Genomic DNA, 26,184 nt, shown 5'->3' on the forward strand with positions numbered 1-26,184 from the left:
ACATTACCGGGAAGTATTATTAAAAGAGATGATGTTCAGGGTTACATTTTTACCAACTAAAGACAATACCGAGGCTAAATCTAGCGTGATCAAAATTCTTGCGAGGTCCTTTCGTTGTGCTAATAAACGTGGTACGGTAATGACGTTTTTTACCGCGCTGTCAAAACCCTCGAATACTCACTAAAGTAGTTAAAGTTCAAGCTGAAGAACGACGGACGACGGAAAGACTGCGGTGCAAAGGCCTTTCTCAATGAGTTTAGTTATCGGTCCTGCGCTGCTATCTTTACCAGATCATCGGTCCATCTGGTTGGGGACAAATCGTATTCTATCGTAATAGTATCGTATGTTTTATCTGAGCTTAATACGTATATAGGTATCCCAATACTACAATATAACGGTGTTCCAAAACATAAGTATACATCATTTGTATTTTATTTAAGTAGATAATATAATTTACATATTAGATAGTATAATTCATGTTTTTTCCCAAGCTTTAGAACTTCTACGCACTAAAATAAGTATTTTCAATGACAATGGCATTTCACGTATTAATGCAAAAACGATATACGTGCTTAATCGTATATTAATCTCGGTTTGATAATACTAGCTTCATGCAGCATTACTTTACCTTAGTCGTCTCGGTAGACTGAGTAAGGTGGTGGCGGGGTGCGGCTCGCTGGCGGTTTCCTGTTTGGGCTGCTCGAGGATGGGGGCGAGGGGGGACGCGCGGGGGCTTATCTCGGGCGTGCGGGACCGACTCCTGCGCATGCCAGTAGTATTAGTAAAGCCTTGCGACGCACGCTAGGGTGAATTTAGATGTACACTTAAACTAGTGTGCTAATGTCGTTCGGAATTCGAAACATAAGATCGGTCTTCTTTTTTTAAATTTGAATCTTCAGGAAAACGAAGAAAATCGACAAATTTAGTGTTAGGCGTCAAGCAAGTTAATGTGATTGTTCAACATCCAAACGGCATAATAACGCGCATGAAATGAGATAATGGTCTTACCTCGTTATTCTGCCGGTGCGCAACGGTGTAACGATGGGCGAGTCAACACGTTCCGGTGTTACAGAGCGACTTCTGAATTAAAAAAATAACAAAATATGCATGTAAAAGAACCAGTTAAGTAAACGAGGGTTTCTAATTTTCTAGACTTAGTGGTTGGGATTTAAGTATTTGACATGCATAAATTATCCCCTAAACTTGAATAGGCTAGTGTTGTTAGATTATCAGAAAATAATGAACGCGTATTTTTTATTGACAATTAAACTAAAAAAGGATGAATTACCCAGTTCCCACGACACAACAGTAGCCTACTTGTTGATCCAGAGATCCAATTATCTGCATACCAAATGTCATCAAAATACTTCCAGCTGTTTTAGCGTGAAAGAGTAACAGACAAACACACAACGCTTCACATTATTAGTAGGATTTTACAAGTATTTCACTTGTATGCGTTCCAACTCACCTATTGACCAACGGTGTACTTTGCGCCCCCGTACTTCTTATGCCCTTTCTTCCTTGAGGCGTTCTCGGGGGCGATATCTCTTTCTCCCCCTCATGGGCCACCGCATCTTTCGTCTCCTTCTGGCGGTAGCGCGGGTTGACCAAAGTTATAGGTATGTCTGCGATACTCTCTATTGAGGTGTTGGGGTCATCGGATAAACTGCTATTGGCTGATATGGAGAGAGATCGCCTGAAATGAAAAAAAAAAAAACTTTATATTGTTTTGTATTAACTATTACGAGGTCATTTTAGAGTATGTATACATTATGAGACACTGGTGAGCAGTGAAAATAACTATAAAGACGTCAAAATTTCTTTGGATTATTAACTATAGATTTTTTAAAACAACTTTTATTTCTCACTTTTTACTTATAGTTTTGAAGTCAGTTTAATTGTGTATTATATTTTATATTTTTTAATGTCAAGCGAATTTGCAGGGAATATTCGCCTATCGAGGAATTCGTATGTGACAATTTATTTCAGTACATCTGATTATCGTGAAAAACAAATAGTTATTATTCAAGACGTCATTTTGTGTTAATAACAGACGTCAACCCCATTTTATGGGATGACAGCTTATTTGTTTACTTTTTTTTTACTAATGAAAACGACTGTCGAAGGATACCTTATCAGAAGATTTTGTTTATTTATTAATTTATGTATTTCAAATTAGCCGTGGTGGCCTAGAGGTTTGACCTATCGCCTCTCAAGCAGAGGGTCGTGGGTTCAAACCCCGGCTTGCACCTCTGAGTTTTTCGAAATTCATGTGCGGAATAACATTTGAAATTTACCACGAGCTTTGCGGTGAAGGAAAACATCGTGAAGAAACCTGCACAAACCTGCGAAGCAATTCAATGGTGCGTGTGAAGTTCCCAATCCGCACTGGGCCCGCGTGGGAACTATGGCCCAAGCCCTCTTGTTCTGAGAGGAGGCCTGTGCCCAGCAGTGGGACGTATATAGGCTGGGATGATGATGATGATTTCAAATTATTTACCTGCCACGAACATTATCTTTGTAAGATTTTCTAGCTGCCAATTTTTCTTCGGTTGCAAGTTTCTTCGGCGGCGACTCGAAGGGATGGCTGTCCTTCTAAATGAAAAAAAAAAAAACATTTCATCACACGCGTGACGCAATCATCAAGTACGCGTAGATAGAAATAGGTATGGTCATAAGAACGGCGAAATGTATGAGAAACGGACGTGTCAAAGTGGGTTTTCTTGAGAGACGAATTATCGCTAGATGGCGATAATAGCGCGAGGTCCGTTTCACGTTACAGTACTTACAGTCTTGCTTGTGGTTGGTTCATTTGTTTATTCAACCAATCACAAACGTGACGCAAGTGTCAAAGATATCAAACGGACCTCACGATATAGCGCCAACTAGTCCGTCACAGAAACCCTTATTGTTGGATTTCGTCATAGGTACATTTCAGGCAAAAATATAAACATGTTAATATTAATTATAGATGCTGAATAAAAAAAAAACTGTCGGGCGCCTGTTGAATTAGATTAGAAAAATTTGCCATTTTCGCTACTGTTCGCAGTTATTCGGCACAAGAAACTATCGTGAGACATCGTGGAATAATTCACTGGCGTGTGTTAAAGGACCCCGGACCTGAAGTATGGAAAATGTGGTTTTAGTTAAATATCCTGATATTTTGATATGTTATAGATTTCAAAATCCCAAACAAAAGTGTCTAAAAACTAAACTAAACTCTCTGAAAGGGACTCGGAAACAGAGGTAGCGCCCTTAGAGACTTTTGATCAGGAGTTTGAAATCAAGCCCTCTTGTTCTGAGAGGAGGCCTGTGCCTAGCAGTGGGACGTATATAGGCTGGGATGATGATGGTGACATTTTCCATACTTTAGGACCGGGGTCCTTTCTGATCCGCACTAGGCCCTCAAAGAAACTACTGCCGAATCCTTTCGATTCTCAGAAGAGGCCTGTGCCCAGCAGTAAGACGCGTATAGTCTAGAGACGATTAAGAAACTAAATATTTACCATAGCATGCGTAGAGCTAGTGGTGACGAAGCTATCCACAGAGTCGTCCATCTCTTTCTGCCCCGCGGCTGTGTATTGCTCTCTTGCTTGGACCACGTCGACTACGTACGGAGCTATGGCCGGCTGGGGTGACGGAGTTGACCCGGACTCCGAGGCCGTCGGAATTGTAAAACGTAAGTGTCTGCAAATAAGGTTGAAATTTAATTAGATAGTAATAAAAATACCTAGTCGAAAGTAAACATTTCAATTTTTTCGGTGAAATTCATGAATTGTACGTAAATTTGCATGCGAACATATTTTAACTTTACTTTTGCGTTCAGCAGGCTACCGAATTAATCATTTTTGTGTGTATTATTGGAAAGTGTGGCTCTTGAGAAACTTTGAATTCAAGGCGCAAATACGAAAAGTTCCTTAGTTTAAATCAAGGTACGCGGAACAAAACCCGAATTTAATTCATAAAGTAAAGTTCCCTATTTTTCTGTAATATTCCAATCAAAGTTTGTTTGTTTGTTTGTCTCTTTATTGTACAAAAAGGAAATACAAAAATGTTACAAAAAAAGTGCTAAGTACAAAGGCGGTCTTAGCCCTGAAGGGATCTCTGCCAGTTCTTTGTAGTAGTAGTGTACTTTTCTGAGTAAAAAATTAAACACTTTTCTTTTTTAATAGAAGACCAACGTCGGCTGCAACGCAGAGATCATGCGGAGTTGGGATCATAATCGTAACATTTGACCGTTTCCGTTTTTCTGTTTAAAAACATACATACACATACGATCGAAAAACATAACCCTCTTTCGGGCAGTCATAATTTCGTACAAAAATACCGCATTGAATATCTGTGATGTGTTTCGAGACAGATTACAGTTCCAGAAAATTCGTTTTTGAAGATTTACTGTCCTTCGGTGTAAATGGAAAATCGTCCACTTGAACATTTTGAATTTGGACCAAAACCAAAAACCATCCAAAGTGAATTTTGTCAAAATATAATTGTGCTGAAAAATATTTACAACCAAATTTATTTTTGTTGTAAATGAATTATACCCAAATGGAATATTGTCCATTATAAAGTATGAGCAAAATGAAATAAGCAATAAATGAATTTTGTCTAAATCAAGTAATAACTTGATATGTAGGCACAAAACAAATGATTTCGGGTGGAACATAATTACAATATACACATCACATCACATACACATATTTACAATGCCGATGCCGTGGTGGCAGAGCGGTTTGACCTATGGCCTCTCAAGCAGAGGATCGTGGGTTCAAATCCCGGCTCACACCTCTAAGTTTTTCAGAATTCAATTGCGAAATTACATTTGAAATTTACCACGAGCTTTACGGTGAAGGAAAACATCGTGAGGAAACCTGCACAAACCTGCGAAGCAATTCAATGGTGTGTGTGAAGTTCCCAATCCGCACTGGGCCCGCGTGGGAACTACGGCCCAAGCCCTCTCATTCCGAGAGGAGGCCTGTGCCCAGCAGTGGGACGTATATAGGCTGGGATGATGATGATGTGATATTTACAATTCGTCATATTTCTGAGTGTACGTAAATACAACTGGTCGTTTTTTTTTCGGCGTACATCAAATTTGACAATTCTACCATGGCACAAGATTTAATTTCAAATTGTAATTTTTCTGCTTTGACGTATACTTTCGAGTTGTCCATTTACCATTTGCAGTAAATGACAGTAAATCTTTTTGAATAGTGCACTATTTGGGAAATTGTTGATGGGCAGTGTACGTTTTGGGAGTGTAAATTGCACCATTTGAGATCACATTTCGGGAAAGATCCTCAGCCTATTGTCGGTCGCAAACTTACTTGTTGGTGGAGTCGCTGTAGTGTGTGTGGTTGCTGGCAGTTTCTAACAGTTCGTCGTCGCTGTCGCCGAGGTAGCGCGAGTCGGCCGGCGAAGGCGCGTCGCGCCCCAAGGCGGAGTTCCGGCGAATCTGTTTATACAATACAATACATCATCATCATCATCATCATCATCATACCAGCCGTAGGATGTCCACTGTTGGACATAGTCTCCGCTTGTTGTTTCGTTTGCAAGCGGCCTGCATCCACCGTGACTCGGGAGACCTTTGCTCGGGGTTTCTCTACAATATCAAATCAGAAATGACGAGATACGTAGAACATTGCCAGTGAATAAGCTCGTTGAAGTGACATTGGGCAGGCGATATAGCACGGAGAAGAGAAGTCTTCGAGTTGCGGAGAACAGCCTGCACCGTGTTTTTCTTAATTCCCGGTAACTTCAACAGATGGCTAAGATTGATAGAGCCTATCTGATAATGAACTGATACCACTTTAATCCTATGAAAGGCGTAGGCTTGTACTAACCTTTAATATACTGTGAGGGGTCCCCGCCCCGCTCCTGTCATACATCTTCCCGTCAGGACTCTGCACTTCGGGCATGTCCAGTAGACTCGCCATTTGCCTGCTCATCGGTTCACCAACTTGCGGCTTCGGCGTTCGAGGAGTACCCGTGATGTTTAGTTTCGCGCGCTTCGGAGGCGTAGAATCGGATTGGTAGTCTGAGAATATGCTGGAAAGAAATTGGTGGGTCATAGTAAGTATCTGTTTAACGTTCTTCCTCCAGTAATAAATTTTTCAGCATTTTTTTTTTATATCTAAGTATATAAGAGGGGGCAAACCAGTATGAACAGATCATTTTGTTAGCTATCATTATGTTCGTAACTTTTACGAATAAATAAATAAATATCACGGGACACTTGACACCAATTGACCTAGTTCCCTAAAAGCAGGTAAGCAAAGCATGTGTTATGGTTACTAGGCAATGGATAGACTAGACATACTTAAACAGACAGATAAATACTTAAATACATATTAAACACCCAAGACTCGAGAACAAACATTCGTATTATTCATACAAATATCTGCGCCGACCGGGGATCGAACCCGAGACCTCAAGCTTCGTAGGCAGGTTTTCTGACCATTGGGCTATCCGGTCGCCCGAATAGAGGTAAATGAGTGAAAAAAAAATCTAAAGCATATCAATATAAAACTTACCTCTTAGTTCTTGATAATTTCGGAGTGCAAATGAACGGGGTGTCTTCTATGTTCAAAGCTCGCTTGATGCCGCGTCTCATTTTCGGCCTGTTCACCCAAGTTTCACTCGCATTCTCTATGGTGTCCTTAAAGAAAATTAGAGTTCTAAGTATATAAAAAAAATATTCAAATGCGCCTGTAGGAAAATTAAACAAGCCCATAAAGCACGTCATTTTACGTAAGACTTCCCATCCACCCGAGCCGCAGGCGAGGGTTGATAGTCAATTCAAGGGTTAAATGGGTTTTATTTATGAATTATACACTGCTTTTCACATTGATTGCGAGGAGATTTTAATTTCTTCATGCATTGCGAACTCTATAATAACGTGATCAAAAAAACTAAGAAAACAATTAAAGTACAAACTTTATTTTACTGTTGTTCGTGCCTTATTGCCTTGGTCTTAGACGAATATTTTACTTTAGCACTAGAGCATTGAAAGTTATTTTATGCAGCCTACGTACACGAACTTTATACTAGCATGAGAGGTGAAAATATTAAATTGTTGTACCTGGATAAATGAAGACTTGTAGACGAACGTGTTTATAGGAGATTTAGCTTTTACAAACACTGACATCGGTTTTGGTCCTATAACTGAAAAGAGAAATGATTATGGTTAATAAGTATATTTTCAACCACATTGGATTGTTTTCGTTCGAGTCAATAAACTCTGAAATCCAAGAACGGAGTTCGGACTTCGGAATATCCAATTATTCCGCATCCAAAAATTTTACTAAGGTTTTTTCATAAACTTCCGACACAACCACCAACATCTTAGAAACGTTGAAAAACTCCCGATATTGCCATTTTCTTGTCGATATCTTACTTTTCTCAAATTTCAATGCAATTTGGTAAATTGATAAAGTTGCTTATTCTGACTATGGTAAGCCCAATTTCACATTATGTCCTACAAATTTTTCCATTGAGTTACACAAAGTGTATGGAAGATTTCGTAACTAAACTGAAAATTTATTATAAAATGAGGAACCCAAAATGAAAAAAAAGACAACAAAATAAAAATTGACCCAAATAGCAAATTATATTTTTTTCTACATTTTAGTAATGAATAAAAGACATATCACTGGCTATTGCTAAACTATTAAAGAGTTGTCTTGACTATACCGCGTGGTTCGTGCGTCATGTCGCCTGTGGCAGCGATCGCGACTTTAGCAGCGATAGTGAAGTGAGCAACACAGCGTAAGTGGCGGCGACTAACGCGTCGTGCGCGCTATCCCGCGTCACAACGTCTAGTAGACACTCCGTTAACGAAGACATGTAACTGCCGATTGGTTAACTATTGAACAGTTATCATCACTATGATGTCCTCCATGTCGTGTCCGACAAAGGCGAACCTTTAGGATTGAACAGTTATCTTCACTATACCGTGTGGTTCGTGCTGCACGTCGCCTGTGGCAGCGATCGCGACTTTAGCAGCGATAGTGGGCAACGAAGCGCAAGCGGCGGCGACTAACGCGTCGCGCGCGTTGTCCCGCGTCACGACGTCTAGCAGAGACTCCGCCGAGAGAGATATGTCGTTGCCGCGTGATTGCTTCATCTTGTTATTATGCTGTTGAGCTTCTAAGTATCTGGAATAGATATATATGTAGGATGAATGGAATGGAGCGAAGTATGACGTATGAACGAGGGTAAGAGATAGCATGCGATGCGAGTGTAAGAGAAAGAATGAACACGAAGCAGGTTCATTTTATTTTAAATATAGAATTGCTTAACGACGAAAGATGTGATTTTTGTGTTATTGCTTGGATTTTTAACTATAATTTATTTAACTTTAGAAAGTGGTTTTTTCTACAACCTACGATACCACAATAATTAAGTAATTTTGTGACGATAATAATAATTTTTGGTTTTAAATAATACAGATGTTCTTAACTGTGCGGAATGTATGCTTATATTAAAGTAGCGCGACTGACTGACACACAGACAACGCACAGTCTAAAGCACTGGAACCAGAGAATTATTGGCATATGCTTAGGGATCATAGAGGTGCACTATGAAAGAATTTTTCGAAATTCCCACAACATATAATAAGTAGCAAAATTTTTAATTTTGCTACTTATTATAGCCGCGGTATATTTTATATCGTATAAAGCTAGTATTTTTCAATAATATTTATTTATGTTTTGGTAAAGAATATATGTATACAACGCAGTTAATACTAACCTTGCTTGTTGTAAATAATACATGATCAGTATATCAGAAGTTTGATGTTCGTTGCATTTTTCCAAATATTTAATGAACGCCTCTTCTTCAAATGGTAGCAAAGTGACTTGTAAAATTTTCGACAATTGGCCCGTATTGCGACACCCTGAAACAGATTTTAGTAAAAACTTATAGCATATATTTTCTTTACCGTAAGAGTTGGCATTAAAAACAATAACATAATCTAATAATCATAAACTCCTGTACATTCAACTACAAAGATATAGATAAGGCCAAAGTTACAAAAATACGTATAAAAACGACCTTAATGCTTAAGTCAATAACATATTTTTGTAACTTCGGCCGCATCGTTTTTTTTTGTAGTTGACTGTACGAGTTCTGCAATGTTTTAATGCACTTTTCTTCTCAGCATCTGACTAGGATGCATTTGCAAGCAGTTGGGTTATTGCATACCGAGAATGCATGAGGTTTTGTGAGGGGATGGATATCCAGTCATCGTCTGTAGTGTCTTAAGTTTATATCTTTTCGGTTTCGTTTATGCTGTATAATTTACATTTGTTGTTTGTTGCAATTCGTAGTGTTTTAGCTTTTATTTGCTATGCTATGTCCGACACAATGTAAATTGTTATGGAAATAAATATACTGAAATACTGAAATATGCAATTATTTGGAAATAAATGAATAATAAAACACGCATATCTATTAAAAAAAAATTGGGAAACCCCCGACATTGTCACTTCAAAGTTCAATATCTCAAAAACAGCTGAGCCGATTTTGATAAAACATGTCTAAGAACCATTGTTAGGAAACCTGCTTTCAAATGAAAAAAACCATATTACCCGAAAAAAAAGTATTTCCAAGAGAGATCAGAATTTTTAAATAAATTTTTCGCCCGCCCCAGTTAGTCTAACAGCAAAATAAAACCAACCTTTGAAGAAAAAATTCAGAACGTGCAATTTATCCTCCAAGCTCCCAGCATTCTGCACACACATCCTGACTACATCCAAAGCTTCAAACACCAACTCTCTGGCCAAATACAGGTTACAACAAGACTGCCAATCCTCCAGCTTGTCGTGATCATTGACTTTATTGTTGGTGTCGTCTTTGTTTTTTAAATTCTGTATTGGCGCTGGTTTTCTAACGTGGAGGTACTGGAGGGCCGCTTGTGTCTTTTTTTGGGCTAGCAACGATGATAGGACGACGTGGTGTTGCCATTCCGAGAGAGTGTTGCCGGTTAAGCACTGCAGTTGGTCCAACGCGAACTGAGAAAATAAAAAAGGTGCGTAAATACGGCAACAGTGACAGAAGATGTGTGTACACAAATGGCGTGACGTCGCGACAGCTGGATCCTCACCATATATAACGTTACTTTTTATGTATTGTCAAAACATGATCCTCGCGAACTATTAACGTTTCCGGGATAAAAACTATTCTATGTCCTTCCCCAAGACTTAAAACTATCTGTATACCGAATTTCATCTAAATCAGTTCAGCGGTTAAAACATTCTGAGATAAAAGATAACAAGCAAACAGACTACAAACTTTCGCATTTAAAATATTAGTGGGATGATACATTATGGTATACTAGCGTGTTACCCGCGACTCCGCCCGCGTAGAATTCTTTTATCGCTATCACGCGGGAACTATGCAATTTCCCGGGATAAAAACTATCATGTCCTTTCCCGGGACTGAAACTATGAGTATACCGAAGTGTTTATTACTTCATCACGTCTAAACCGCTAAAGTGATTTAGATGAAATTCGGTATACAGATAGTTTGAGTCCCGGGGATAGTGGAAACCGAATTCTGCACGGACGGAGTCGCAAGTAACAGGATAGTAGGATGAAGTTCGGGTAAACGATAGTGAAGCGATGTAAACTACCCTATTAACGTAAATAGTACTCACATCAAAATCCCTGTGGTCGAGATGCCAGAACGCCTGAGTGGCTTTGATGGCCGTGTTACTGAGACCGAACATGGTCGGGAACTGCATCAGACGGCGCACCACCGCTTCATACCTAAAAATATAGAACTAGATCGTTTTATAGAGCATTAAAACTTTACTGTTTGTTTACATTGAAAGCGTGAGACTTGAGCGAATAATTTTGCAAATGGGACGGCTATACGTATTATAGAGGTAGTATCGCCCGCGCAGGCGGTCGCGATCGCATATGCCGTCCCTTTCTATTGTTTGGTCATCTATTTCTTTGGTCAGAAAGAAGTGGTGAAAGCGCTTGTGATTCAGAGTGCGTGAAACAGAATCACCAAAGAGATCGCACTATACAACGTGTAATTTTTCATTTCCGTTACCTTTAAGGGAACATTCAACAGGTTCAAGAAGTTAATTAGTCGAAGACAGTAGTGTTCTTATCTTAATTTATGACGTTTTGTCTAAAGCCGTAACTAAAGAAAAAGAAAGTTAAATAAGTAAGTTTTTATGAATGTATCTCTTATGTGTCATGTACGGTTTGTGAATTTTACAATCTGATTAAATATTCATTTAAATGTGCATTTATTTATTCGTAGTCATTGTTAACAATGACTGCGAAATTACATTACATGAAAAGAAAAAATATGTTTTCTCAAAAATGACCGGAAAAGTCTACATTATTCCTTACATATCAGAAGGCTAAGTGCATAGTTTGTGGTCAGCGAGATATTAAAAAGTTAAAAAGATTGCAGGCGCGCTAGCTCGACAGTAATTTACTTATTCATTTTATTATTGTCGAGTCTCAAACTTTAAAAAAAGTGAAAACGGCAATGGAAATGTTAGCACAAGTATGTATCAGTTATTTTGTTGGAGCTCGTTTTTTTTTATTGGATCTGAAACAGCTTGTGGTATTTTTCCTGCGTACGAGTATTAGTTAAACGGACTCGCAAGCTCTTCTCAGCCAGCAATTGCCTACTTCCAGGCCACGACAATAATCTACTATTTCGATTTGGCCAAAACTTAATTATGTATCACGTAATTTCAATAAATGAAACAGGGCGTATGTATGTATTTGAACTCAATATTTTAATACTGATCTCTTTACCAAATAGAACGGGTCTGACATCACGCGAACATAAAAGTTTACGACGAAAACATCCGTTGAACTAATTTACTTGTTGTTCGTTCAAGATTTAGGTCAAGTGAAATACTTGACGTTTATCTGCATTTGATATTGCTAAACTAATTTAGAACACAGACAGGAGACAAGGGGGCTCTAGTGCTCGGAGGCCCGAGACTTATTTAGCCTCTTCACCGGAGCCATCTAGTCGGGAAAGCCAATGAAATGCCTCACACGCCACGGTCATCTATACATGACCAACATTAAATTCAAAATTAAACCTTCTGCAGTGGAATTAAAAATCAAGCCTCATCTGCACTTAACATCAGGTGATAGAGGTCAATCACGGTCAGTTATAAAAAAAAAGTTGATTTGTCGCTGGTTTTTCTGTGGCGTACAGAGCACGTCACTTCGTTTGTTTCGTGAAAGAAGAAGGTGAAGAGGTTAAGGAGTTCGGTCGCATCAATTGCACTATGATTTCCTCGACAAAAGTATGGGATGTCAACATGACATTAGTAGCACAAAGGTTCCGCCCTAGTACATGATTGAATGTTCGAGTGTAATCAGTCAGCCCCATGTTTCCATAAAAAAAAAATTACATCTTATAATTCTGTAAGTAGGCCGCCAGTTCACCTAATTTTTTTCGCCGCAGCTACGCACACTGGCAGCATGTAAAAACGGCTTTGGAAAATATAAAAAAAACTCACCGAATTTCATCATAGACCATAGAGTAGTCGACTAACAGATAGAGGACTAGCGAGTGTTTATGTTCCTCGGCAATATCAGGAAGCAGATATAGACGCAGCAATGAATACAGCGAAGGCGGCGGGTACAGACCGTTGCTTTCGCTGCCGCCTTTTATCCACATCCTAAAAAAAAAAATATTACATAAGCCGAAAGACATGAAATTTTGCACATAATGTTCTTCACACAGCGGCGGCGTAGCATGCGTTATGGGTTGGCGCCCGGGGCTGATTACTACAGGGCAACCCCCTCACACGTCATGCAGAAGCACGTTATCTTTGTCACCCCCTTGGTGCTGGTACCCGGGGCGGACCGCCCCTCCGCCCCCCCTATTATACCGCCAGTGTCTTCGCACAACGTAAACGACACGATATGTAGTTTTTGGGCATTTCCACGGGTATATAGTAAAATCTCTTATTTATCAGACCAATACCAGACTTGAGTTGTAATATTAGAAGGACGAGGTGGCGAGTGGTTAATAAGACGAGTTGTGGTTGTGCGTAAGGCAACGTTTAATAAATGGTGCTGGTTATACACAGTTTACGTTGTCGCTGATACAAGCAATATGCGTTTATATAGCAGTAAACTATTGTGTTACTGCTAATCACTTAAAGTGGCCAGTTGCCAGAGTTCGAAACGGTGGGTCCGGGTTTGAGAAGCTGCATGAACACACATTAGTTGCACAGACGTAGCTATTGTAAGGTCGCGGTGGGCAAAGATTTTTTTTATAGTTCACTAATGGTTAAGCCGCCGTTAAAGACTAGTTACAAAATGTATAGGTAGTGCCACGAAAGTTGTAGTGAATGAGTACACACACAGCTCCATGAAGAACTATTTGCATAAAAGGAGAATGAAAGAAATGAATGAGTGAATGTCAAAATCCCGCTGTCAATGACATGTTATTGTGTGCGTGACCTCAACTCTGGTGGCACTACCTATAGTTATGTCGCACTTACTGATGTATCCTGTCCCCTCCGAACTCGTGTTCTATCAGCTGATCGATATAGAGCAGCGAGCACGACTGACCGTCGGTGCTTGTGTCCGGCATAGAAGCCTCCTGCAAGCGCTGGAGTTTCAAACGTCTGCAACAAAATAGTTGTTTTAGGTCACAAAAATAGTCTTAAGAGCGTTTATTCCTGCTGAGCTGGCAGCGTTGCATTTTTGTTAGTTTTTCTCGATTATTCCATAAAAATTGAATGAAAATTAATAATGTTGTCTGATAGAACTCTTCTTAATACAAGTTAAAAAACGAATTAATGTTTATGACCAGTTTTTAAAGAAAATAAAAGTCTATAACGAATAATTATTGTAGACACATTAACTTATATATTAAGAAGTGTTCTATCAGACATTATTTTTTTTTCATAATTTTTTTTGTTTATTATTATTTAGAAACAAACATAATTTTTATGGAATAATCGAGAAAAACTAACAAAAATGCAACATTGCCAGCTCAGCAGGAATAAACACTCTTCATCATCCCAGCCTATATACGTCCCACTGCTGGGCACAGGCCTCCTCTCAGAACAAGAGGTCTAGGGCCATAGTTCCCACGCGGGCCCAGTGCGGATTGGGAACTTCACACACACCCCATTGAATTGCTTCGCAGGTTTGTGCGAAGTGTGTAAGAGTGTTTATTCCTCACGATAAACACTCTTAATTGAACGAAAAGTATTTGTATTGTGTTACTTATGTTGGATTAATACAACCATTTTTAGACAAAGGATGCTAGGCTGCGTTTCCATTCCATCAGAGAATTGCGAGAATTGAAAAATGCGTTTCTCATGAACCAATAGAAACGTTTAATTTAGCTATCCTCGCCCCGCTGTGCTGTTTAGACTAGAGCTGTGCTGTCCATTATACTCACCGCTTACTATAGGTATTGTGCAGCTGTCGAGCTGGGTACGGTAAGTCCATGTGTCTCTCGGGCAAGAGCCCGACCCGGAGGAACCATTGCACCACTTGGAAGTAGAGGGACACAGTGCCCACGCCTTTGTACTTCTCCTCGATCTCGCTCAGTGCTGTAATATTATAAATATAAATAAATATCAAGTGTTTCATAAAGGCCCTTTCTTCCCGGTTGATCGACACCTCTGGGGACCCAAGAGCTGGTACGTATTTATCCCAGCGGATCTCACTTGCGGTCCAAAGGGGTAATGCGGCCAGCATCATGGGAACTCCGTCACAGGCAGATCTTTTGGACGGGGTTTTCTTTTTATAATTTTTATTTTTATAGTAACATCTTAGATATATTTAGTTAAGGTTTCTTAGGTAAGTTTTCTTCGTCTTCTTCTTATTAGTATTATTTTATTTAATTCAATAAATATCATGAGACAAAAAATAATGGGAAATATCATCGTTTCGAGATCATGGCGCATGCAACTGTGCCGAAATATCGAGCTTCTCTAAAATCAAGGTACACGGAACAAAACTGAATTTAAATCATAAAATTAGTAATGACCGCGATAGTCTAAATCATTGTTTCATGGGACATTATTGACACTGATTGACCTAGTCCCAAACTAAGCAAAGCGTACTATGGGTGCTAGGCAACGGATAAACATACTTATAAGATAAATACATACGTAACTACATATTAAACATCTAAGACCCGAGAACAAACATTCATAATTATTCATACAAATATCTGCCCCGGCCGAGGCTCGAACCTTAGTAGTCAGGTTCTCTAACCACTTGGCTATCCGGTCGTCGCGTGTGAAGCTGTGAAGTGGGAGTTTTTTTTCTGTAATTTTTCTAGACAATGGTAAAATGGATTCGCCATTTTAACATCTTGTGTGATTTGGCCATATCCCTTAATATAAGCGTGCGTACACAGAACTAAGGTCATCGGCATAGCTCAGAGAATTAGCAAGTTGAAGTGAAGTTGGGAGTAAACGAGTTCTTGAGTGGAGACCGCGTCTTGGCAAATGTAGTGTAGGACGCCCTCCGGCCAGGTGGAGTGACGATCTGCGAAAGGCTGCTCGTAGAAGCTTGATGCGTCGAGCCGAGAACAGGACGTAATGACGCTCATTGGAAAAATGTCCAGCAGTGGACTGCTGTAGGCTGATGGTGATGTGGTGGTGAAGCGTGCTAAAAAAGGATGTAGTTCGTCAAGAGCATAGTTACCGTCAGGCACCACCAGATTGCAGCACTTGGTGAGTATTGCGTCCAGGAGCCCCGTCAACTGTGTCAACTGTTGGACGCAGTGCTCCAGGCAACGGACTACATTCCTGCCAAAACATAGAAACTTAGGCTGTGTTTCCACCAGAGATGTGAGAGGAATGTGTTTTTCATGAACCAATAGAAACGCTTCATTTACCAATCCTCGCACAGCTTCGCTCTGGTGGAAACAGGCGAGCGGCGCGAGGCTAGGTAAATGAAGAGTTTCTATTGGCTCATGTATGAAAAAATCATTCCTCGCAACGCATCTTCGCACATCTTTGCAACGCAGCCTTTTTACAAGCTTTTATTTAGTTTCACCTGTCCCGTTGTCAGTCTGTCTGTCTATAGTCAATCTTGCAAGTTAAATTCGACCAACTTCCAGCAGTCGGATTGACTTGAAATTTGGCATACTTATGTAAATTGCGTGACACTACAATAATCTGGTAGTGACATACTGGTAGTCCGACTTGGATCGTCTCCATAGGACGGAACTCTTCAGCGGTTAATGGTAGTTTCGGTGACAATGCAAGTAAAGTCGACAAAAAGTACAGTTAGCAAAAAAAGCTTGTATTAAAAATGAAATTTTTACCGAAAACTTATTTAGACTCTAATCAGAAGATCCAGAGCAGAGCTTAGCCGAAATCGATTGAAATCTCACCTATCTGGTAGTGACGACGAAGAAAACAGTGGAGCGGTGAGGTCTTTGGCGTTTTCCTTCAATTCCAGGGCACGTCTCCAACACCAGTCCACCTGGTAAACAAATAATTAAAAATAAACGATGATGATACGTTCGTTCACGTATTTTGAAAGACGGATGTTATGACAAATTGAGGCCGTATTGTCTAACGTTTCTGAAACTCGCGATCACAATTAAATGACAGTTTTCGCATACAAAAACTGTCATTTGATTGTGATCGCAAGTGTCAGAAACGTTACGCAGTAGACCCTCTGGTCTTTGTATATACGGATGCTGTGACAAACGGGATTTTTAGGCATACGGGTTTTATGAGAAACGGATCTTTTGGCATACGTACGGTACGAGAAATGGATGTTTTTTTTAATATAAAATATATGGATGCTATGAGAAAGACTTTTGGGCATAAGGTTATTGAAACTATTATTTTGGAACGGGTGGTTTGGGAATGGATGTTTTGGGAAACAGCATGACTAAAAACCTTATGGGGAGTTTTCTATTGTTTGGAGTGACGGAATGTTACGGTGTATTCGATCTTAACTTGGAATCATTCTTACAGAAAAGATAGCCGTTGGGGCCGAAAAGTTCTCGAATGGAGACCGCGAATCGGCAAACGCAGCGTAGGACGTCCACCAACGAGATGGACGGATAACCTGGTTTAAGCCGCGGGTTCACGGTGCATGCAGGCTTCCAACCGAAGCAACTAGACGTCCATAGGAAGGCCTATGTTTAACAGTGGACGTCCTACGGCTGATGTGATGATGGATCATTCTTACCAGAAACGGTAAAGTGCACCCGGCCCCGTTGTGGCTGCCGGTGGCCCAGTCGTGGGCGCATCGCTTGAGGAACCGAGACAGCCTCGCTTCCAGCGCCACTGAGAGGAGGAATCTCCGTTGCTCTTCCTGCGAAATTAGATAGTATAAGGTTTATAGGTCAATTCATAAGGGCTGGCACGAATGAAATGAATGACTGAATGATTATTGTCTGTGTGCATTAAAAATTATCAAATACAAGTTAATTCAATATATGCTAGGTTATGTAGGTTTATAGATGTATTATGTCAGTCACGAGCATTAATATCTGCCACAGCGAAGCGTGCAAAAATATCTGACACGTCCTTCCGGCCCTAGAAATAGAGTCGTATCAGATATTTATGCACGCTTGTTGTGGCAGATATAGGTGCTGGTGACTGTACTTATTTACAAAATATTATGAGACCCCTGTAAAAGAACGGTATTAACAGTGACAATGACAAGCGACATTAATTTCGTTCAAATTAATTTGTGCTACATTCGTAAGTCGGAACATTGGAATTTTATACTTTACGATTTTTCCGTTCGACGTTATTTACAAAATTTCGACTAAGACAAGATTAAATAAAAAATTAAAGAAAAATGGAATTCTACTAATAAATGCGAAAGCTTGTCTGCGTATGATGTGTGTTATACTATTTCACGCTAAAAGGGCTGGACAGATTTACAGCCTTATTCATAAAAAGTTAGAGCCTCCTTGAAGGCTCCTTGAAGGCCCGATGCTAAAAAACATGATTCATAAACGTCTGTTAGCGCTAATCAGTCGATCAAGGCTCTGCTAAAGTTAGAGGACCGTAGACCCTCCTTTATCTCCCTGCTAAGTCACAAAATGGCCGCCACAAGTTTGAACAGCTGACTTTGACAAGAGCAAAAAACCATACCGAAGATATTTATAGTGAAGGCAGGGCTACGCAAAGATTAAAAAAAAAAACTGGAAAATTTATTTTCAGGAATTTGTATTTAAAAATCCTCTAAATTAGCAACAATAAATTAACAATAAATATGAAAAAAAATAGGATGATTAACATAATTATGGCTTTTTGCACAACATAAACATGCGAATCGGAAATGGCGGGAAAACAAACATCTCGCTTTTTTTTTCCTGCTAATTTGCTATCACTGCTGTCAAATTTTTTTTAAATTATCGATTAGGCCATTTTTTGTCTTTGATTTGTCAAGGTGGCCAACATAACGCGTCTAATCCGTCTATCAGCAGCTCAACAACTAGCAGACTGCTAGCAAGTGTTTATGAATCATACTTCTTGACAACCGTCTATTAAGCTTAATCAGTCTGCTAAGTAACAGACCGATCAAACCTCAATTAAGGTTTTTTTATGAATAAGGCTGTTAAACTTTAAATTTAAAAGTTAACACTAGTACGGGGGTCAGATGACGCTTACTTACCTACTGTTTTACTCTGTGAGCACCTAATGTTTCAATAATATGTAAGTAGTAATTTATGTAACATTATTTTCTCAATAATCATTTATTATATAGATTAGATAGATTTAGACATTTCCATGATTTCAACTCTAAACGTCGGATGCCTAACCCTTTCGAACACAGTCGAGTATGAAAAGAATTACGACAATGGACTTTATGTACAATCCATGTCAAGTTCAAAATTAAAATGTAAGTTATGACAGTAGACCTTATGTACAATCCATGTCAAATTCAAATGTAATTAACCCACACAATCGTATTGGCTGGGTTCGAAAGGGCTATTGTGTTCAGTACATCACTTACCGGGCTAGGGTTCCTCGCAAAAGCGTCCAAATACAGCGGCGTCAAGCCAGCAGATACGCATGCGTTGTACAAACGAGGCGGGTTGAGGAGCGCCGTCGGCCCGATCTCGTCTATGGAGCTGATGATTTGACGCTGAATGCCTATTGTAGATAACACGCAGGAGTCCGAAGTGTTGAGGCAGACGCAATCTAGAAAAAGAGTAAGTTTACGTTAGGTATAACCAGAGCTCGGAATTTTCGTGGCACTTTGACCTGTCAAGTGATTAAATCGATGAGGGCTACGGTATAGATGTCGCTAGCGTCACTGCTTAAGTGGCTAAATAAGAAACAAACAAGCTGAGATATGTGGTGCATAGGGGAAATTCGTGTCTGTACCGTCGTCCAGCAGTGGTGTAGCGGTATAGCACGTGGCACGGAGTGCCGAGGACCTGGGTTCGATTCCCAGTGCTGGTCTTACTTTTCTGGTTTTTCTGTGCATCTATATTTCAGTTTGTATTTTCAATTTAGGTTTTACGGGATGACCGTAAAAGTAAAAATTTGGAATTGAAATAAAAAATACAAAAAGATTCCAAAAAACCAATCTTAATTTCATTAAAAAAAGATAAAAAGTAGAGGTCAACAATCTGAGCGATCCCTTTCAGTTAACTTTTGAGCAGTTGTGAACGTGAAATAGAAATAATATGCATTATGCAATGAAAACAATGAATAGTTAACAATTTCTAATTTAATAATTCAATTTATATTCAGTCTGTTGTAGTGCTAATAAGTGCTCTATTAGTGTCTCTATAAAAGATATTATGATAATATCATTATCGATATCATTTAGATAAGAGTCGCCTCGCCACGAAAATTCCGGGCTCTGGTTATATCGCAAAGAGACCGTCGGACGCTGTCAGTTTTGTGTGTCAGTGTGATGGTGACGATTAGCAAGTTGAAGTGGCAGTGGGTTGGCCATATCTGTCGAAGAACCGACAACCGCTGGAGTAAACGAATTTTTGAGTTCTCGAGTTCTCTGCAGATACTTTGCTATGAGTCAAGCCACTTACTGTAGTGTATAGAGTTGGGGTAGAAGTGTTCCTCGAGCCTCGTGGCGTGCGAGTAAGGCGCCACGGAGCCGGGCGCCAGACGGACGTCCAGCGTCCTACTGGCGCCCGCCCACAGCTGGCCGCACCAGCTGGCGCTCATAAATGCGTTGCTCTGCAGAGGATATGTCGCTGGAAAGAAGGTTACAGTAAGTTCAGAGGTTTTTCCGAACCGGTTTTTTTACATTCATAAATGCTTGTTAGATTCTAAATCGAATAAAGAGAAGACTTTGAATAGTAAGCTACGGTGACCGAATTAGGTTCTCTCATCCACACCTATCGACGCGGAGTCGGAATAAGAGCGGAACAGACGTTGTCCTGATGACATCTTTGCCTTACTTTCAACAGAAAAAAACTTACATTTTCATAGAGGAGCACATTTTAAAATGTAACTAAAAGATTGTTTACTAAACAATTTTTTTTACAATAAATATTTCAGTGAATATTACAAATAGGTTATTTTAAAGTTTAAATTGTAGGTTACTTACTAAATATTGTGCGCCCGAAATGGATAATGATAATACCAATAAAAGAGTATGAGTATGAGTATGATACACTGTTTTTCGAATTTCAAATTTCAGCAAAAAATACCTACTAGCGTACGAAAGGTTAAATTATAACATCTCGTCGGGTGACAAGCAAAAGTCACTAAGTTCCAAATACCTACTTACAACAAAGCTCTCTCTATATGATCTCAATATGAAATTACTAACTAGATACGACTTTTTGAAGAGCAGTGACAGACATTTTTGTGAGTTTGCTTGTCAGCCGGCAACTTATAATATAGTTATTGACAGTGAAATAATTCTTATTTTTATATAAAAAAAACAAGTCAACTAATAAAGCTTACCCGGCATCTGGTCTTTGTACCATTGATCCAAATCAAAAAGCAGCATCCCATATTCAGTGGGAGAATTAACGTTTTCGCCCCAACACTCCCACACTATTTGACAGATGTTCAACATACCTGAAAGGCAATATACATAATTCAAAATTATCTACATATTTTCACTTTAAGTACCATCAGCCAAATAAGTGGTCTATCAATTTTTAAACAAGTTCCTATCAAATGAATATGTAGCTAAAGTCGAACTTTCAAGTTGACAGACACGTCTATTGGCTTTATTGTTTTATGGCATGCAAACGATTATCAACTTTAGGGTGGTAGACCACATATTTAGCTGAAAATATCTGAACACGACTCGATTGTTAACGGCGTAGAAGCGTGTTCAGACATTTTTGATGAAATTTTTGCTCATAAGTTTGTGAAAACGACTTTACAAAAAGAGGTAAAGAAGAGGCGCGAATCGCTATTTTAAACGAAAGTTTTTTTTATGTCTCAACTGTTGACAGTGTGACGCAAGGGTCTACAAAAAGAATGAAGACCACAAAATTCTTCATTGCAATTCTTAAGTATAAGTAAAATGTTATATTTATATGCAACCAAAAAAACATTGATTTAGAGTTTACTCTGATTTATTTATCTAATACTTTTAGACAAGTGTTTCTAAAATAATTATTTATTTCGGAGTCCTAAAGGCTCTAAAGCCCGGTTTAGTTAGACCTACAAGAAAAATTGTGCAAGTTGCATTACATTGCGAGGCTGTAAAGCCAACGGGTTTGTAGTGATCAATCGTACGCCGCAATGTAATGCAACTTGCACGGTTTTTCTTGTGGGTATAAACAGGGCCTTAGGATTTCGATGTAATTTACAATAAATTGGTTTTTGGAGGCAAAAAATCGATATAGCTTAATCTTAACTCTAGGGAAACGCGTGATTCCTACTAAGTATGGAAGTAACTATTGTTTGCTATGAACTTACTGTCCTCCCCCTCCTCGCCTAGAGTAGAATTGACAGAGTAAGCGTGGCATGACACACACCGGCCGCCAAGGAACTGTGCTGCGTTCTCGATCGCACTCAATTCCACTTGGAACCTTATCGTCGCCATCAGGAACTCCTGTTCACATTATTTCAGATTTAGTATATTTCATAATAAAATTTCGCATGCTGTTTTTAAATGCTTTTATTTGACTTGCTATGCTTTTGTGGTAAAATCTTACATGTCAAATTAGGCTCATTTGCAACGGTCGAATTGATAAAAAAATTTGGCAAGCATATGTAACTTGTATGCAACCAATAAAAAAAGTTCATATTAAAAAAACCTTATTTTAATTTTAGACGCAGATAACGTCTCATTTAATTAATTAAGTCTTTGCGATGCGACGCCATAATAAAATGCAAACAAAACTTCGTTTCTGATATGACATATCATGTCACCACTACTCCTCCCACCAGCCCTAGAAACAGAAATAGATATTTATAAATAGAGAGTACTGCCTTTTCGCAACGTAACGTTTGGCAACCTGTTTCATTTCGCAAACTCTAAAACTGTAAATATTTCAGGATTTATTTCAGGGCCATTGTGTAGAACCCTTTTGGTTAGGATAGGTTAGTTTTATAAAAATCCTGAAATATTTACAGTTTATTGGACTTCGGCGGCGTGGCAGACCCAGGCGTCGATGGCGGGACGATCTGGACGCCTTTCTTCGCAGCTGGTCAGAGATCGCCCAAGAAAGGGTAGAGTGGAGGACATGGGGGGAGGCCTTTGCCCAGCAGTGGGACACATCTACAGGCTTCTAAATAATAATAATAATAATAATATTTACAGTTTCAGAAATATTAAACAGTTGGGAAATAAAAAGTTGCGAAATGAAACAGGTTGCCAAACGTTATTCGCCGAAACATTAGTAAACCTATAAATAGATATACAAATCTATTTCTAGACTGGTAGGATGAGTGAGATATTTTTGCGTGCATGCACCACTGTGGTAGATATTAACACAGGTGACTACCTACAGCAATTGATTTTTAGGGTTCCCTCGACGTGACTAAAAAGAGAAAGCTTGTAGTTTTGTCGTGTCGCCAGCTTAACATTCGTACCTGATACAAACACTTGGTGTCCGAAAGCATCCTTTTCCCTTGGTAAGTCAGGGAGTACATCACGGCCAATGGGAACTCTTCCTCCTCAAATCTTTCCACTACTGAAAAGACTGCCCACAAATAGCAAAAGGCTCTTGGGTCATCACAAGGCTCCTAAAAAGAAAAACATTTTGTTTCATTAGATCCAGAGATCATACTAAATAAAGCATTCAATATCTCTCTATTTGAGATTGAAATGGTGATTGTGATTGATACTGTCTGTTTGTTAGATAAATTAATTTACAGTTAGTCAAGATATTGAGTCACTCGGTATAGGACACATAAGACCCAACAAGAGTTAGTTAAGGTAACCTAACTTAATACACATTTCTCCCCTTATCGGGTGCTTTTGTGTATGGAAATTATCAATATTTGACCCCTGACAAATAGGTACGAATGGGGCCTTATGGTTACAGCTTGCTTGCATTTAACATACCTGAAAACCAAATCGTGTAACTGGCAGGCATTCGCGATTGACCTGCGACGCGAATTCCAATTCTAAATTCATCATATTCCAAATTTGAAACGCTCCAAAGTTGTAACCAACCGCCAAACTAGCCAACTGAGGTATGTATTGCAAAGAGGATACCCTAATATGATCGCTCTTTGCTTTCATGCGTATGGAACCATCTGGATTTCTGAATAGGTACTGGCCATCGACTAAAGAGTTTTCGTTTAGGATTATAGCTAAGTGGTCGTCATTATCTGTGGCTTGGTCGTGATGTTGTTCAATTTGTTCTAGGGCATCAAGTGAGAGGAACGCTAGATTGGCCGGGTTGGATTCCATGCGGACTAGATGCTCATAGCCTTGAGATATGTCTTTCAATGCTGTGAAATAAATCAGAGTTCTTGTTATTACTTTGTGCTGTTTTAAAGTTGTTTAAAACATAGTAGGGTATGGCTCACGAGCGTTTTTCCCGCCCGTTCCAGTGTGTTATGAATATTGATGCATACGAAAACTATTTGCGTCAACTTCTGATAAAAGTAGTTTCTCTTTTAAATGAAGTACTCATCCTTAATTAGTAGAAACGGGCGATCGTTTGTATGCATCAATATTCATAACACTGAGCCATACCCAGTAATGTTAAAAGATTTCTGTAAAGTAGAAGTAGTCAAATTATTCAACAAGGTCAAAGGAGCCATTTTCTATCCAGGCAAAAGCCGAATATTAGCAAAAAATCTGAACTATTTTGATGACTCATTAAATAAAAAAAATAAAAGATTTTTTTAAACAGAAAACAGCAAAAACAAACAGAATTTTCATTCAATTAAGCATATTACTACATTAAGGGGCTGTTCCAACATCCATTGATTAGCGTTAACCGACGGTTAAATGTGATACCGTCTCCGTCTATTCGAACAAAACAAATAGAGACGGCTTCACACCTAACCGCCAGTTAACACTAATCAATGGATGGTGAAACAGCCCCTAAATCAAGTCTCCCTTAGCAACATTTATGTTACGTACAGTCACGAGCATGAATATCTCACACAACAAAGCATGCATAAAATATCTGATATGACTATGTTTAGGGCCATTAGGATATGTTAAGATATTTTTGCCTTCTCCATTGTGGCAGATATTAACGCAGGCAACTGTGCAAGCAAGATGAAAGGTGAACAATACACTAATTAATTCAGTGTAATTGTATAAAATGATTCATGCAAAATTTATATTAATTATTAATATTAACCTTGTATTAAACTGGCCCTATTAAGATCAAAGGCAAATATCTCCCCTCTTTTAGTGCCGGCCATGATAACACCATCAAAGCACGTCAACGGACCATCAGGAACACCATCACATACAGCCACCTCTGTGATCACCACATCAGTTTGTATGCATCTTAAGATTTGCGAGCCATTGACATGGAGGATGCAGATCAGACCTGTCAGATCTTCGCATTCTAGGCTGATGACTAACTGTTTGGAATGTTCTGTTAGAGGTGTGGGGAGTTCTACAACGCTGGTGATTGTAGCATTTGTGTTGCTGAAATTATAAGTTATGGCATCAGAGATTATTATTACAATGGAGTTAAGATTTTTTTTTTATTTCTACTGTAATGGAAACACAATACAAAGCCAGGTGCATATAGACAGAGTTGGAGAGAATGAGCCGCTTCTGCCTATACAGTGCCGGTTTTAGCACTTCCAGCACCCTGGGCGAGATATCCTCGGCGCTCCAAACTTGTGAATTTTCTAGAAGGTAAAGGCCCCACCGCGCCCTACCCTAAAGCCGCTACTGTGCCTATAACAAGGATGGGGAGATATCGGCCCGCAATCAACCTATCATCTAAATAAAGTAGTTGTCTCACCGCCAGCGAGAAAACGATTGGCTATCGACTATTTTCTCGCTCAAGAATAGAACAAAAGATATAAAATCCTATGTGAGTAAAAGAGACACATATATTAATAGTTGATTGCTGGTTATCACACTTCTGGCGAGAACTCGCTCTCATATGTTTTGTTGCAGCGATAAGAGCTATAAAACTCGCCAAGCTATAAAACTAGCTACTTGATGAGAATAAAATGTATTCAATAAATGCTCCCTGGCCCGCGGAAATGTTGTAATTATTTCACACGCACCATTGAATTGCTTCGCAGGTTTGTGCAGGTTTCCCCACAATGTTTTCCTTCACCGCAAAGCTTATGGTAAATTTAAAATGTAATTGTACATGAATTTCGAAAAACTCAGAGGTGCAAGCCGGGGTTTGAACCCACAACCCTATGCTTGAGAGGCGATAGGTCAAACCACTAGGCCACCATGGTGTTTCACCACTAGCCCACCACGGCGTTTCGTTCTTACCTAAATGGAACTCCAAATGTCCGTGCAGCAACTTTTAGCCCAGTTTTAAGGTCCACCACACAGAACTTAGGTCCCAGTGCGAGCCAGCCATGACGAGTGTCATTCAAAATACCACCTAGGGGGACATTATCTAAAAAAAAAAAACAGATTAAAACCATTATATAATTTATTGAATCAGGCGTTACTTCGCAGAGGTCCATATCACTCACAACTCAAAGAATTTGCTCACCCGCAACAACCTTATGATAGTTAAGTTTATGCAAAATATGTGTGTTCATGGAGTTCCTCCACCTCCACACAGTAAGAACACACACAAATCACACAAACCCACCTTTCACCACCACCACACTACACT

General features: G+C 39.4%; 1 protein-coding gene across 4 annotated transcripts in view; it reads right to left on the reverse strand.

The window, feature by feature from the left end:
* Elys (AT hook containing transcription factor 1 homolog) overlaps positions 1 to 26,184 on the reverse strand; it is a 38,489-nt gene that overhangs the window by 11,318 nt on the left and 987 nt on the right. For 3 of the 4 annotated variants that reach the window (XM_074091264.1, XM_074091262.1, XM_074091263.1), the window contains exons 2-28: positions 25,830 to 25,959; positions 24,718 to 25,013; positions 23,460 to 23,851; positions 22,985 to 23,137; positions 21,866 to 22,001; positions 20,894 to 21,010; positions 20,008 to 20,175; positions 18,963 to 19,150; positions 17,181 to 17,306; positions 16,369 to 16,460; positions 15,675 to 15,778; positions 14,416 to 14,569; positions 13,505 to 13,630; positions 12,512 to 12,673; positions 10,661 to 10,772; positions 9,683 to 10,016; positions 8,755 to 8,899; positions 7,957 to 8,159; positions 7,085 to 7,167; positions 6,537 to 6,661; positions 5,847 to 6,051; positions 5,328 to 5,455; positions 3,507 to 3,687; positions 2,501 to 2,595; positions 1,469 to 1,696; positions 1,009 to 1,080; positions 629 to 760 (exon numbers count right to left, since the gene is read on the reverse strand). In XM_074091264.1, the coding sequence (XP_073947365.1) occupies positions 629 to 760; positions 1,009 to 1,080; positions 1,469 to 1,696; positions 2,501 to 2,595; positions 3,507 to 3,687; positions 5,328 to 5,455; positions 5,847 to 6,051; positions 6,537 to 6,661; positions 7,085 to 7,167; positions 7,957 to 8,159; positions 8,755 to 8,899; positions 9,683 to 10,016; positions 10,661 to 10,772; positions 12,512 to 12,673; positions 13,505 to 13,630; positions 14,416 to 14,569; positions 15,675 to 15,778; positions 16,369 to 16,460; positions 17,181 to 17,306; positions 18,963 to 19,150; positions 20,008 to 20,175; positions 20,894 to 21,010; positions 21,866 to 22,001; positions 22,985 to 23,137; positions 23,460 to 23,851; positions 24,718 to 25,013; positions 25,830 to 25,959 (4,387 nt within the window). The remainder of the gene's footprint in view (positions 1 to 628; positions 761 to 1,008; positions 1,081 to 1,468; positions 1,697 to 2,500; positions 2,596 to 3,506; positions 3,688 to 5,327; positions 5,456 to 5,846; positions 6,052 to 6,536; positions 6,662 to 7,084; positions 7,168 to 7,956; positions 8,160 to 8,754; positions 8,900 to 9,682; positions 10,017 to 10,660; positions 10,773 to 12,511; positions 12,674 to 13,504; positions 13,631 to 14,415; positions 14,570 to 15,674; positions 15,779 to 16,368; positions 16,461 to 17,180; positions 17,307 to 18,962; positions 19,151 to 20,007; positions 20,176 to 20,893; positions 21,011 to 21,865; positions 22,002 to 22,984; positions 23,138 to 23,459; positions 23,852 to 24,717; positions 25,014 to 25,829; positions 25,960 to 26,184) is intronic. The other variant, XM_074091265.1, reaches the window with a different exon arrangement.

This window comes from Choristoneura fumiferana, chromosome 8 (genome assembly GCF_025370935.1).
Source record: "Choristoneura fumiferana chromosome 8, NRCan_CFum_1, whole genome shotgun sequence".
NCBI lineage: Eukaryota > Metazoa > Arthropoda > Insecta > Lepidoptera > Tortricidae > Choristoneura > Choristoneura fumiferana.